Source organism: Eptatretus burgeri, chromosome 9 (assembly GCF_056783735.1).
Source record: "Eptatretus burgeri isolate ZD-2024b chromosome 9, Ebu_testis_v1, whole genome shotgun sequence".
Lineage (NCBI taxonomy): Eukaryota > Metazoa > Chordata > Myxini > Myxiniformes > Myxinidae > Eptatretus > Eptatretus burgeri.
Genome location: NC_140969.1, coordinates 63,080,990 through 63,095,989, shown reverse-complemented (window position 1 = coordinate 63,095,989; position 15,000 = coordinate 63,080,990). Strand labels below are relative to the sequence as shown.

General features: G+C 41.6%; 1 protein-coding gene across 9 annotated transcripts in view; it reads right to left on the bottom strand.

The window, feature by feature from the left end:
• LTA4H (leukotriene A4 hydrolase) overlaps positions 1 to 15,000 on the bottom strand; it is a 388,232-nt gene that overhangs the window by 67,083 nt on the left and 306,149 nt on the right. For 2 of the 9 annotated variants that reach the window (XM_085895364.1, XM_085895366.1), the window contains 2 exons: positions 14,665 to 14,757; positions 14,279 to 14,531 (listed from right to left, as the gene is read on the bottom strand). In XM_085895364.1, the coding sequence (XP_085751490.1) occupies positions 14,471 to 14,531; positions 14,665 to 14,757 (154 nt within the window). In that variant the 3' untranslated portion in view covers positions 14,279 to 14,470. Of the gene's footprint in view, positions 1 to 6,832; positions 6,916 to 7,100; positions 7,215 to 13,665; positions 13,828 to 14,278; positions 14,758 to 15,000 lie in introns of those variants that run through there. The other 7 variants (XM_085895365.1, XM_085895368.1, XR_015061718.1 and 4 more) reach the window with 6 other exon arrangements.

The window sequence follows — 15,000 nt, the reverse complement described above, 5'->3', positions numbered from 1 at the left end:
GGCCAGGCCAATTTCTTCCAAATTTTGCATATATGCTGGGGGTTCCCAGAGTCATTAATTTGGCAGGAAAGGGGTTTCCTTGCAACTGCTGGTATCCACGAGGGGGAGGAGACTCCCGCTTTCTGCTTGTACATGTGGCATAGTGCAAGTGGTTTACTGACTCCTGCTGTAGAGTTTGGGGGATTACTAGCAATGGTACATAATTCAGTTGAGCCACCTCCCCTACTACCCCTCCACCCATTCCACTATCTACCCCCCCTGACCCCCCCCCCACACCGCAGGGCTGCTCCCCGAGGAAGCGGGCATTTCTCGTACTGTTCTTTAAAGTCACTATGGAAAATGAGGGACATATTAGAAAAGTTTAAAATGAACCTATTCAACACAGTAGTTTCCCTGATTTTGATATATGGATCATCCACATGAACCCTTGCAAAATCAGAGGCAAAAAAGAGATTCCTTTGAAAAACACTTCTTGAGAAACATAGCAAACATAAAATGGGACTATCCTTTTGATAAGAAATGAAGACAAGAAAATAAAAATAGGGGAAATAACCCTAGATGCTCACCTGGTACAATAATGATACTGAGGAGGAAGTCAATGTTGGACGGAATCAGCAAAATGTACCAATGAACCAATATTATCGCAAACACCTATTTTAGAGGGCAACTACTCCCCACTTCGTAAATCCCCTTTGACTGCGATTCTTTAAATGGCATGAGCAAACAAACAAACTTTGGTGAATCACGGGTGATGAAGGTTGTGGTCAAGTTTCATCAACGTTGCGTGTGTGGCTTCGGCGAAGAAAGCAAATACATATTTTGGGAGGCAAACACCCACCCCCGTAGACATCCTTGGACCCAAATTTTTTTTTTTTATGTCATGAAGAAAATTTGGTACATCACGGCGCTAAAGGTTGCAGTCAAGTTTCATCAAAATGATTGATGTAGTTGATATTACAAGTCCCCATCCTTTACAGTACAGTATTCCTTTCCCCATATTTTCCAGTGCAGTGAGGTGTTTTGAATTATGTAGTGAGGTAATTTCGAGAGATATTTTGAATTAAACGTTTGAATAAGGATAAAACCATAACCCCGCTGGTCGCTCCTGCGGCTTCTAATACACAATAATATACAATAACAAGGAAGAGTCCCAACTGACGGGAAAAGCCAGAAAAAGTTTCTGTCCCCAGTGACGGGAAAAGTTCAAGTTAATCGATCAATTTAAATAACTTGTGGGCCCGTTGGACCAAATTTTCATTGGTCTTCACAGCAGTGTTGCATACCTGCCTGCTGTACTGCTTGAGCATTAGCTTGCCTTTCACCAAGCCCAGATGTGCTTGGGCCAGCGCAGGGATTATATGTTCGTTATTAATTATTATTATTATTGTTGCCATGTGATACGACTATTGCTGGTATTGTAAATATTGTGAGTATTAATTAATATGCCTTGTTACAATGTTATCATTGTTTTTGTTATTTATTAACCTCCGCCATCGAAGATGGACGGAGGTTACTGTTTTCACCCCTGTCTGTTTGTTTGTTTGTTTGTTTGTGAACAGTATTACGGAAAAACTCCTGGACGGATTTCGACGAAACTTGGTGGGGGGATTAGGTATGGTCCAAGGATCATGCCATTAGAATTTGGACTTGGTCCAAAGTCCAATATGGCCGCTATGGCGGCCATTTTGAAAAATATTTGAATTTTTGTTTTTGCATTTCTACATGTTTTAAGTGATTTCCAACCCCCAAAAAAAATTTGTTAGAGAAAAAAAAAACAAATTTTGCACCTTTTTTTTCAAAAAAATTTCGATTTTTTTTTTGGCATTTCTTTATGCGCGTTGATCTCGTTTAGTTTATTCAATCGTGGTTCGGTAGAGTCTGATCCGTTTTGACCTACAATGAATAGGATATCAGGTTCATTTAAGTGACCCAGCAGTATTGGCGGCGGAGGTTTTGCACTCTACCGAGTGCTCCCCCTTTAGTTTTGTAATGAGAATGCCATGCCGTGGTGGAAGTAAGGATGTATCAAGCTGCTTCATACATCTTAACATGGCATACGTTTAAAACATGGGAATTCTAATGCATTTTTTGTGGTGAAACATAATGCAGCGGGGCTTGGATTTGTCTAAAAAGAGGGCAAAATATCCTGGTTCTGAAACAAAAGTTGACATCAACATTTCTCTTGCCTGTTCTGTCATTTCAAAAGTGAACGTTGAGCTTTTCAAATGCAGCGTGAGGAGCAGCCACTGTGAACGGTGGACAGACAAACACACGGACAGATACCATGGTTCACAATATATAATAGATGACTTCCCTTCCAAGGAACTTCAACACAGAAAGAGACCATTCGGCCCAGGAAGCCTGTGCAATGGTTACCAACCTATGACTTATTTGGATACAGATTCAAGGCTCGTGGAAGAGCGAGAACACTCAACACATCAGGGTGCAACATGACAAAAGGAACAGTTGTGAGAGGGTGGGGGAAACCAACAGTGGAGTTGAAGGACAAAATAGAGAGGAAATTGGGCAATGTGGTCAGGAGGAATGGGGTGGACAGGATAGATACAGAAGGAAACTTCTTCCTCTCCCTCCCCCCATCCTACGTATCCCCCTTCTCTCTCCCTCCCTCTCCCTCACCTCTTTCCCTTCCTCTCTCTCTCCATCCCAACTTTCCCCTTCTCTCTCTCCCTCCCCTATTTCCCCTCCTCTCTCTCAAAACCCCCTCCGTCCCCTTCCCCTTTCTACCCTCCCTCCCACACTCCTCTTTGTCTCCACCCCTCCCCCCACTCCCCTTCCTCCACCACTCCCTTTTCTCCCCACCCACTTTCTCCCTCCCCTCTCTCATGTCCCAACCCCTATCTCCCCCTCCCCTGCTTCATCCCCTCTCCCTATCCCCTCTCTCCTCTCTTTTTATGTCCATGCTATATCTTTTTTAAATGGCTTAAATTTCCTTTTCATTTTTTTTTTCCGATTTCCCTCTTCAGTTGTAACTATTATTTGATGTACCATAATCGTTACCGAGCGTCTGTGTCACTAACGCAGCTTCATGAGCCAGGGTGAAATATTAGGTGGTTTGTCATTGCCTTCCCAGCAGTAGTTCGGGCAGGAATTCATAATTTGGCTATAGTGCCGGAGATAGCTCCCCCACTCTTCATGAAGGATACCATGGGGATTTTTAACGTCCATTCACTGTAGGAAGTTGGGACACCCAGTTTAACGTCCATCGTAGGGCCGATACACACATTGATGAACAACCCAGTCTGTAGGAGGTAAAAGAACACATAAAATGGTTAAAAAAAAAGACAAAGGAAACGAAATATGGGTAAAAACAAAAAATAAAAAGGCTAAAATGGTTTAAAAACAAACAAACACACATGTTTTTTTAACACACAACTGTTCCTCACAATTGTGTCACACCCACAAAAACAAACGAAGATAAACACACACACAAAAAAAAACAAGAGCGCACACACACATGCATGTACGCACGCACACACAAAGTGATTGCAAAACACTTGTCTCCCGCTGTGTGGGGGACAGGCTTATAAACAGAATAAAATTGGTTCCCTTAGGGACCCTCGTAATAATAATAATGATAATAATAATAATAATAATAATAATAATAATAATAATAATAATGAACCCACCCATCCCTTTTCTACTCTCACAATTTACTTGCAATAGGTGCGAATGCTGAGGTGCAAATATGAATGGCTAAACGTTCACTCACTCCTTCCCCCTTCCACATGGTCTGTTTCCTTGCATAACTTTGAATTATTTTTTTTTATAATGGCAAATAAGCAACGATGTAAACCACAACGTCTGGCTAAAACAGTCATTACTGGTGAACGGTATGGGCCATACTTTGTATTCTACATTTTACCCAATATTCCAAAAAGCGGTGGACTCGGTTTAAATGTTTGGCAAAGGAATTGCATATCAATGTAACTGACATATAATAGACAAAATAGCGATCGATTTGACAAAATTCTTAAGTTTTGGGTTCGAATACTGTACAGAATATTATGTGATACATTTTAAGAGTACATTGTTACTTTCGCTGGAAAATGACAAATCCCAAGTGATTTACGCAACATTTTCCTCCGAACCTATAATGTCTTTCAGGAAACCATTGGTGAGCAATTTGCTGAAGTCTGCATTCAAGATTCAACTAACAGCATGGGTTTTTTTTCTGCCAGCAATGCAAAACACCAAAATCCTGTGGCAATTCCCACAATTGCTTTTATACAACATTATGTTTATAGTCTGTGATGATCAATGTATCCTTGAAATTTCACTGGGACCATAACATTTCTCCAGATGATTTGAAAACGTGTTTCCAGTTGATCAATTAAAACTTTCAAGATCGCATTTGAGTGTGCAAATGTGCACGCCGTCTTGCTTTGGAGATTTAGCTGTTTTGAGTAACCCGATGATGTGCCTATGTATTGTATATTCAATGTGTTGAAGAATCTTTCAAGCATTGTGTTAACGAACAGTGAATAACACTCAGGATTCGATAAAAGAAAAGTTGAGGTTTGAGGTTATAGGGTGCTGAGTAGTTTGAGATGAGCTCGTGAAAAGTGAGGGTGGAGGCCCACAATCTCGACACAGCATATTGGTGCTCACGACAGATCATGAACGTTTATGTGGCTAAGAATCAATGCTGGACAGATCACCACGACGGTTGCAGGGTACATAAATTGCCACTAACTGGCAGCCATGAGGATTGAACCCACACCAGTGAAGACAATTATTCCCAAGTTCTTGTGGGGTTGGCCATGGAAAGTTTTTGGCCCAAGTCTTTCATGAACCGGCTGGATCAGCCTGACGTTCGACTGATTAGTTAGAGCAGGAATTTATAATTTGGCCATGGTGACGGCGATAGCTCGCCTTCTCTTCGCAAAGGACACCGTGGTATCTTCAACGTCCACCAACTAATCTCGGTAGATGTGCTCCCCCTCTAGGGGGGAGCACATCCTGTTTTAATGTCTATATGAAGGATGGCACACCCTTTGAATCACCCTGCCTGTGAAACACCGCGATGACAGTTTATAGCTGCGTCGGGTTTCAAACCCAGGATAGACAGCTTTGAGGTAAGTGTGCATACCTTTAAGCCACCCTGCCAGTCCAGAAAGTAAACAATCAATAATTATCCAAATTATCTTCAATATCAGTGTTGCCCAAAATATTCTCCCTTTGTGCAATGTTCTCCAACAACCTTTATTCTGGTTTTCAAAATATTTTGCAAGCTCCAACCGTAATTTTATCAAAATAAATAAAAGGCCTATGTATTTATTTCTCTGCCATGCAGGAAGTGACCTCACGTTCACAGAAGTGACATCGTATTCGTCACTGAAAGGGAGCACATGCAATGTCAGTCTGAGCGCCATCCGCCATTTTATTTCCATTCAGGAAAGGTGAATATATGCCGTCCAAACTTTTACGACAAGCATCTCAATTGGAGTTGATTGCATGACTATTCTGGTTGTTTTCACAACTATAATGCTCGAGGTGAGACGTCGGGAATTTTTATTTACAGTAAAAATACACATGGCTGGGTAATTTTACTCAGTCATTTGAAATTACGTTATCACTGATAATAAATATGTTTCGAAAATAAGCATACTTTTCTTCATGAAAAAAAAGTAAATCCACAAGGCTGCAAGTTATATTCTTTACAACTGTGCCATGGTGGTGGTGATTTGGAAGGGGTTGGGGGGGAGGGATACTCTTGGCTACATAATTTTTTATGGGCTTTACATGAGTTGATAATATTGAAGCTACATGGTGATCACACATTAAATGGTCATAAAAAGTGCTGTACCATGATCTGCCTTTGTTCAACATGCTTTTTGATCACTTTTTTCAATGTTAAAAGTATACCTTGGTTAAATCATAAGGTACAACTTGCAATTTCTGATGGAAAAAAGATGCAATATGTGGTATTTTAAAAATGACTGTAGATTGAGGTAGGTACTGCCTGAGGTCTCATGTGTACCAACCCAGCCATCCCCTCACTGATCCCATCCCCATCCCCTTTCCATTTGGATCTACCTTTTTTGCCTGGTCTGGTCGATCTGTGACACAAGTGTATATTATGGGCGATTCATAACGCCCTCAAGCAACTTGGGTGGAGTACTAAAATGTTGCTTATGAAAAGGCAGTGCTACTAAAAAATTCCCCTGACTCGAGAATAAATAAATGATTATATTTTCTGCACCTCTATGACAAAGCACACAATAAAAATGCAGGAGGCCACTTGGGCCATCAGGCCTGTGTCATCTCCACATTCCTGACAACCTTCAGACACTATCACTATCAGTAAACCCCTTTTCTTTCTAACTACCGTATACATGACTAACTCTACATTCCCATGCAAAACAATCGGACATCTCCAACTTAGACACAATTCATGCCGTATAAAGTGTATCGCACGTGTGCCATTGCACAAACTGTGTCATTGTGCACACTGTGTTTTGTACAGTGTGGAACTGGAAAATAATAAAAATGGAGGGACAGTAGAGTAAGCCATCTTCACCTTCACAATACAATAGCAGCAGCAAATGAATGGAGAGCAGTGTACATGACCTCATCAATACCGCACGAGATATTATGCACAGTTTTGCATTTGGACAACTGACACCAAGAAACATCAGGTCAGCATGTGCAACCCTTCCAAATGCTTTGATCTAACAACAAAACACTTGCATCTCCAACCTAACCATTCATCATCCAAATTCTGCCCCATATTTGGAGTGTTAAAAAAAGACTGTTTATCCTTAAACCATAGTTGTTGAAAAAGTAAATTATGTGATTTTTGAAAACTCACCGGAAGCGAATTTCATAGTTGGTGACATCATTCAAGTTGTACGCCTGCTGCATCATTTGCACGTGTTTCAAAGAGAATGGGGGCTGCACGCAGGACAATGCAAGAGTGGGGTACAGGAAGGATATATATTTTAAAAAGGTAATTTTATAAGTTCAATTCCAAGAAGATATTCTGCATGTCTCTGAAGGGATCAATATCCATTTCAATTCATTCACTTTAACTCCATTCTTACATCAATGGTTTTTGTGCTTTAGAGCATTTCACACACCGGTGTTTGTTCTTCTTGAGCCTGCAATAACTCGCTCAAGAAGTAGATAACTTGAAATGAGTGCATGTCCTTCAGGTCTGCAGGTCCAAACGCATGGAGATTTTCATCGCCAGCCTGAGTGCAAAGTCAAGTGTGGAGTGCGTGCATGGACGATAGCTGGACAAGCTTTGCGTGCAAATAAAACCATTTCGACACACACATGGACACAATGCAATATTGACAAATGCATGCCGCTGTTAAGAACTGATTTGCCACTTATTAACAATCAACCAAATACTGACTAAACAATGACCCAGGCACTTTCCCCGTGTGAGCTCTCGACAGCCAGACATTATGCAAGTTACCTAACCAAAGATGAGATTTTCATGAGAGCGACAGTGCAGCCTTGGGCTATTCTTTTGGCCTATAATGCAAAGCTCAGTTTTTCTCCAAACTGATAAATTAACTTTCCTTTATTAACATTTTGCAGTTATGGGAGACAAACATGATTGGCATTGAGTTTATCTTGAAAAGCAATGTTGCATATTTGGAGCCAATGAAAAATACAGCTCATCTCAGATTCAAAAAGTATTTCTTGGATTCTGTTTCTCTCCAAGAAACATGTTATCCAGGAATGCATTAAAAAAAAAATTCAACACAGCATTTCCTATTGGGCAAAGGTAATTATCTTGTGTGTTTTAAAGACGTCCAGGTGATTACAACTTTAAGTGGCATACCATTTGCCATTATGTGGCAAAATAATCAAGATGTTTTGACAGGAATGAAGCAAGCAAGAACAGAATTACATGACTTGAGGAATTATTGCTTCGTCAAATGGCCAAAATAAAGTCAGATTATTTTCACGGAAAGCATCAGCAAGCTCCATGAGAGTGTCTGTATCGGGTCAGCAAACAGCTGCATCTCTGTTTGCATTTCCTTGGACCGAACGCAACGTCAAGGTGCTCTTCCACATCCCAAGCATGTGATGCATTGCCATTCCTTCCAGTGGGAGGTGCAGTAATGGTGTACAATGAGGACACTTTGTGTTATAATAATATGGGTTTCCTCAGATGAGAATGCAACGTAGGAGACCACTTGGCCCATAAAGCCAGCACAATGGTTGGTAACCGATGGTTGATTAATTATCCGTGCTGCATCATATTTAAATGCCGAGTGTCAAGCAATGAAGCAGCACTTATCATTTTAATCCCAAACTCGGAGTGGATGCTTCAACCAATACATCAACAAATCTAGTTTCCCAGAGGTGTTATTCAATTACCTTTTGTGGTACAACATGTAGATGAAGTGAAGAATCAATGAAAAATATGTGGACGATCTACCCTTCTTTCCAAAACATTTGCATGAAAAAAAAGCCCAAAACATGCAGACATTTTTGCATTCAGTTTAATTTTTGATTTCCTTTCTCTCGTTTCTTTTACAGGGTGCTTATAAATTCCTTGTTCAACTTTAAAATTTAACGAGAGTGAAGTCAATGGCACACCATCGCAAATCACCACGCTTCCCACCTAATGCAAAGTTCCACCAGGAATGACATATCAAATTTTGAGTTAAAATTTTTTTTTTCCGTTTTAATCCATTAACCCAAGTCCCCACCTCCTGGGGCATGAACTTGGTCAAATCCAAAAAATCGTTACATATTTCATGCGTCCCCCGATGTTGATTGCATATAAAAAGCTTCAGCTAAAAATGTTTCAACTTGTGCCAGTAATTGTATTTTTCGGTGTTTGACCTTGTGACCACTCCCCAAGGGGTGGTGCCAAACATTATACTACTCTTGCACCTTCTTGTCATGTGGTGATCCCAACTACCAAGTTTGGTGAATTTATGCACAACTGTCCAAGAGGAGATAGCATGGCAGATGGACACAGACAGACAAACAGACAGCCGGACAGAGATGGAGTCAACTACAGTAACTCCTCGTTTTTTTCAAAAAGTGTGGGGATAATTATTTGTACATATTATAGAAACAAACTGCAATGTCATATGGAAGATAAATTCAGAAAATCATAGTTTCCTTTGTGTCGTGGTGATGTCCATTTTTATTTCACTCAGGTTCACAAAACCATTTTTTGGGGGTTTGTACTCCAGCAGGTATTTAACCATTATACATGGCTAGCATTATAACTGAGAGGTATGAGCATTCATCCTTGAGATGTCTTGTCTGGATTTGAATCATGACCCAGCTATAATCTATCAATCTGGTGTCTCGCGGCAGACCAATACATCAATGTGTGTGCCATCACTCGAATGGATGTTAAACTGAGCGTCCTGTCTGCCAACATTAGTTAGTGGATGTTAAAGATCCTACAGTGTCCTTCACGAAAAAGAAGTGAGCTATCACCAGAATCCTGAACAAATTCCAAATTCCTGCTCTACCCTACAAGGAGCGCAACATCAGCAGCACTGTCACACCCCTGCAAGAAGTGACGTGAACCTGTAGCCAGGCACTGCATAAAAGCGACAATGATGACCATTATGCAGGACACTTGATCTTTCTGTCCATTTAAATCTTCAATGACCAAAGGACACATATGACCTTAAACTTTAAATGGATGCATCTTTGATATTTTCCTTGGAATTCTAGATTACTTTATGTTTTTGCATTGGGAAATAGTGGAGCGAACACTGGTTAAAAGCTTTTGTCATTTCCATCGTTTATTTTTTTTTACTTGCGAAAATCGAAATTTTTTTTCAAGTATATTGGTTAGTCTTGTGTGGTATTTTGTCTGTCTGTTTGTTTGTATGCATATCAATCGCCTAGAGGGCATAATTTTAAACCAATCTTCAGGAAACGTCACCACATGGTAGAGTTCATCACAAGCAAGAAGCCTATTGATTTTGAGGTCAAAAGGTCAACATAGGCCAAAGGACACCAACTTTGTCAAATTTCTAAAATCATCAATTTTCATCCACCACTTGAAATTTGAACAGGACTTGCATATCAAGTCACTGAATTCAACCACCAGTTATTTTTGAGGTCTATAGGTCAAAAGGACAACATAAGCCAAGTTTCTAAAATTGTCAATTTTCATCCAATTTACTTAAAATTTGAAGAGGATTTGTAAATCAAGTCATTGAATTCAACCACAAATAATGTTTGAGGTCAACATAGGCCAAAAGGTCAACATAGACCAGATTCATAAAATCCTCAATTTTCATCCTATTGACTTGAATTTTAAAGAGGATTTGCATGTCAGGACACTGCATTTAATCCCCAATTATTTTTGAGGTCAACATAGGCCAAAGGTAAACAACTTAGGAGCAATTTATAAAATCCTCAATTTTCATCCCATTGACTTGAAGTTTGAAGAGGATTTTCATTTCAGGTCATTGAATTCAACAAACAAGTATTTTTTAGGTCAAGATAGGCCAAAACGTCAACATCATAGGCCATATTTCTAAAATTGTCAATTTTAATCCAATTGACTTGAAATTTGAAGAGTATTTGCAAATTTGGTAATTTTTTTTTGTATACATTGTCAAGGCTCGTATGAGAGCGAACACACAACACAGCAAGGGGGCATGAGACAAGAGGGGCAGGAGAGGGAAGGACAAAACAATGGGGAACAGAGATATTCAGAGATCTGTGGAAGGGAGAGGGATGGGGGCGGGGAACACGGGGTATACAAGATGGACACGACAGGGACTTTCAGGAAGGAAAGCAGGGAATTTGAGGGAGGTGGGTTTGGGGTGGATTAACGGCAGTAGAAAAGATCGGGGTTTTGGATGGGGGAAGACAAGAGGTGGTGGTGAACAGCTGTTTTGAAGGCCTGGTGGGAAGAAATGGATTGAAGAGTGTGTGGGAGTTTATTCCAAAGGCAGGAAAACAGAGGAATGAAAGAGTGAAGGTGAACAGCGATTCCTGATTTTGGTAGTTTTACCAGAAGGGGGTTGCTGGCGGACCTTGAGCGCCCTGTGGAAATATAGGTGGGACATATCACAGACAGAGCAGGAGGGCAAAACCAAAGAGGAGACATAGAAGACAGAAAGACCACCGACCTGCCTGCGGTGACAGAGTGAGAGGCCCAAAGACTCATCCTCACCGCGGGAGATACCAATGATCCTAAATGCCTAGGTTTCCACAGCGTGAAGCCAAGAAGGTGAGAGGCAGGAGCACCAGCCCAGAGGGGAGCCCAATACTCCATCAGGCTGTAGAAGAAAGCTTTGTATGTGGTCAGGAGCTCAGGTGGGCCGAGGAAGGAGTTTACACGACGGAGGATTCCCAGTCGGCGACTGGCTTTGGAGGCCAGGTTGGAAATGTGGCTTTCCCAGAAAGATCAGGGCAGATAGTGAGACCCAGAAGCTTGAATGAAAGGACTTCTTCCAAAGGATTGTTGAGAAAGTAGATGGGGGGGGAGGAGGGGGGATTTTAAGCGGTCCTTTCGGAGAGACATGGTGAGAGTGTGAGATTTGTCAGGATTGAAAGACATGTTCCATGTGTTGGACCAGTTTGTGATTTTCTCCAGATCTGCAGAGAGTGAAGAAGCTGCTGCTTGCCGGTCTGAGGGATGAGAGATGGTACGGCAGAGGGTGGAGTCATCAGCAAAGAGATAAAGAGGATTTTCCAGAGAGTCGGAGAGATCATTGATGAAAGCCAGAAAAAGAACAGGGCCCAGAATGCTGACTTGAAGAACTCCGGCCTGGATAGGAAGAGGGGGTGAGAGAACTCTATTTAGGGCCACACATTAGCTGTGACGGTTGAGGAAGTGGATGAGTCATGAGTGGAGATTGCCTTGGATACCATCGGAAGAGAGTTTGGTGAGTAGGGCAGGGTGCCAGACTGTGTCAAAAGCATGCTACATGTCAGGGGACATGGCTCTGATTTCATGTCTGACATTGAGGACCTCCATCCATTGTTGGGAGAGCAGAAGCAGCATATCCAGGGAAGAGTGATCTGGTCTGAAACCAAATTGATGATTGGAAATCAAGCCATTGGAGAAGAGGAAGGATTGAATGTCTGAAGCAATTATGGATTCCATAACCTTGCTGATGATTGGGAGAAAGATGATTGGTCTGTCGTTGCAGGGATCTGTTTTGCACCTTTTTATGCAGTGCTGTAATGTTTGCTAATTTCCAAGCAGATGGCAGATGACCTTGAGCAAATGAGAGGGTGAATAGAACAGAGAGAGGGTGAGCAAGAGCAGAAGAGTAGGTTGTTAGGACACGTGGGGTGATGCCGTCTGGACCGGTTGCAGAATCTGAGGCAACGTTTGACAGCAAGCTCTCCACTTTGTCAGAAGAAAAGGACACAGAGTCCAGGGACAGTTGGGTGTGACTGGGTAAGGTGGGTAAAGAAAGCAAAGGGTTTTGGACACAATATTTAGAAGCAAGCACCGAGTTTAGGCATTCAGCCTTTTCACGTGCGGTATCAGCTGTGCAGCCATTTGAGGTAAGGGAGGGGATGGAGGGGGAACATACCCTAGAAACAGATTTGATTAGACACCAGCAGGATTTGGAGGAGGGTTCGTGGTTTGAGAGTTCAGACATGAGATTAGAAATATGTTGTTTTCTGGCTCTCCTGAAGGTAGACACACACTTGTTCTGAGCTTTGTGGAAGGAACTGAGATTACCCTCAGTTGGGTTTGCTTTCCATGAGGCAAAGGCAAGTTTTTTCAGGATAACATCCTCACCACAAGCTTCAGTAAACCATGGGTGGGAGGAAGCGTCGGCCAACTGAAGACGAGAGGGGATAAATCTGTGCATGAGAGAGAGCAAGTTTCTTTGAAAGATTCCCAGGATGAGTTGATGTTGGAGAAAGTAGCAATGAGAGACCAGTCTAGAAGTTTGATGGCTGCTTGAAGACCTTGCCAGTCAGTCTGAGTGAAATGCCAGACTCGACGGCGCTGAGGTGGTTTTCTAGTAACAGCCAGAGAGATGTCTACTTTGACAAGCATGTGGTTAGAAATACCGATTTGACCGGAGGAATAACAGCAGATATTTTCAGGGAAATTTGTCAAAATCAGATCTAGAAGAGATGAACCACCAATTATTTTTGAGGTCAAATTTGTTTTCCGGATTTCACAAGTACCGTGCTATGCATGACATCATTCTTGTTTTGTTATTTTTTCGAAAAACATGTATTTTTCGTCATGCATACTCTTGAATTTCAATTTAAAAATTTGAAAGTTAGCCAAACTGATAATAAAATTGGACTAGTGTCTGAAAATTACTTTAACGATGCTTGTGGTCCTCAAAAGGTAATCTCATCTACTCCCAGCTTCCATTCCATTCCTCCCGACACAAATATCTTCTCCAAACCTTTCTTTCATTCTCTCTCATTAATTCTGACGACATCCTCTCAACCTTTTTCTCCCATTAATTCTGACGACATCCTCTCCACCTTTTTCTCCCATCTACTCTCACCTTCCAACCTTCCTTTTCTCACATTCCTTCCCACCTTATCTTGACTTTCTTCCAACCAAGCAATAAAATCAACTTTCCTTGAAAATATCATTCAAACAATCACTAATCACGGAACATTATGCATGAATAAAGTGAATTTTGTGCACTGAATCAGAATCAACATTTGCAGGGTGAGTGTGTGTACACATACATACAAACATACTTTAACGGTACACGGGGTTCAACCCGGTGAGGCGTGTAGTGACCACGTCAGACACCCAGCGCAGAGATCTCCAGTTGGGTCCCATGCTCAGTGTCATGTTTCCGTGCCGATTTAAATCTCTGTGCTGGGCGAGTGATGCACCAAGGAAAACATGGGACAGATCTTATATTTTGGTCAAGGAACCAAATGTCTGTGTGATACCAAACTTTTAGCAGATCAAAACCATGGCCAATCTCTATCTCAAACAGATTTTCCTGCCAGCCAACAGATGAAACTGTCATTTGCAAACATGATGAGCCAAAGATCAAGCTCGATTCACTATCAGCACACCCTCTTGGTGTTGGTCTCAGGCATCTCCCATTTCTGCCAGGCTGTGCACTTTTATTAAGTCTGGCCCCACCTCAAGCCATGACGCACTTCACCCCTCCCCACTCGCTCACTATTGGGTGACGGCCTTGCATGACCCCTGACACGGCAGAGCCAATGATGTTAGAGGCCCAGATAGTCTGGACTTTGTTCTCCAGTCCAAACTATGATCTGTTGGCAAACACTTCCAAAGTACATTTAACAGCAAAACCAAAGGTAAAACATGAAATAAAGATGAAACATGATGTAATATTTTATTTTTATTTTTTTAGACATACACTGGGGTGGGTTTCACATTTCTTGCTGGAAGAATAATGACATATTTATAATGACATTTAATGACCGTGCTTCTTCAAAACATTCAATATGAGAATAAATACACGATTCTGTCAGACCCTGCTATTCATGGGGGATACGTTCCTGGAAAAGGTTGCGAATGTCAAATGTTGTGCATTGTTTCAATGGGAAAAAAGGGCGATAGGTTCCTTGCGGTTTGTGACCTGTGAAAAAAAATACCCCAAATTTATGGCAAATCCTGATAATAGGCAGACATTGTTTCAATAGAAAAGGCAATGCAAATAGAAAATGGAAAAAGGCAATTTCAATACAATGGAAAAAGAGATTGAGGCTAACTTGCACCCAGGGAACTGAACGAGGGACCAGAAGAGCAGGCCTGACTGCTTGATCCGAGGGACGTAGCAGGACAAGTTGCACTGAAGTGAGGCTCTAAGGGTGAACAGTGGCAAGAGTTCCTTCAGATGCAGTGGCCTACATACGGATTTACATGATGTTTCATTTCTGTTTCTACCTTCTAATTTGTCTGATTGAGACGCACAAAAGAGCTCTCAAAGAACCATCAAGAGCGATTAACGATTCACCCTCTTGATCCGTCTGGGCGAGGGCACTGATACACATATCTCATAATAACAGGGTAGCTGTTTTTCACCTGCCTCAGGGAGCGACATCCCT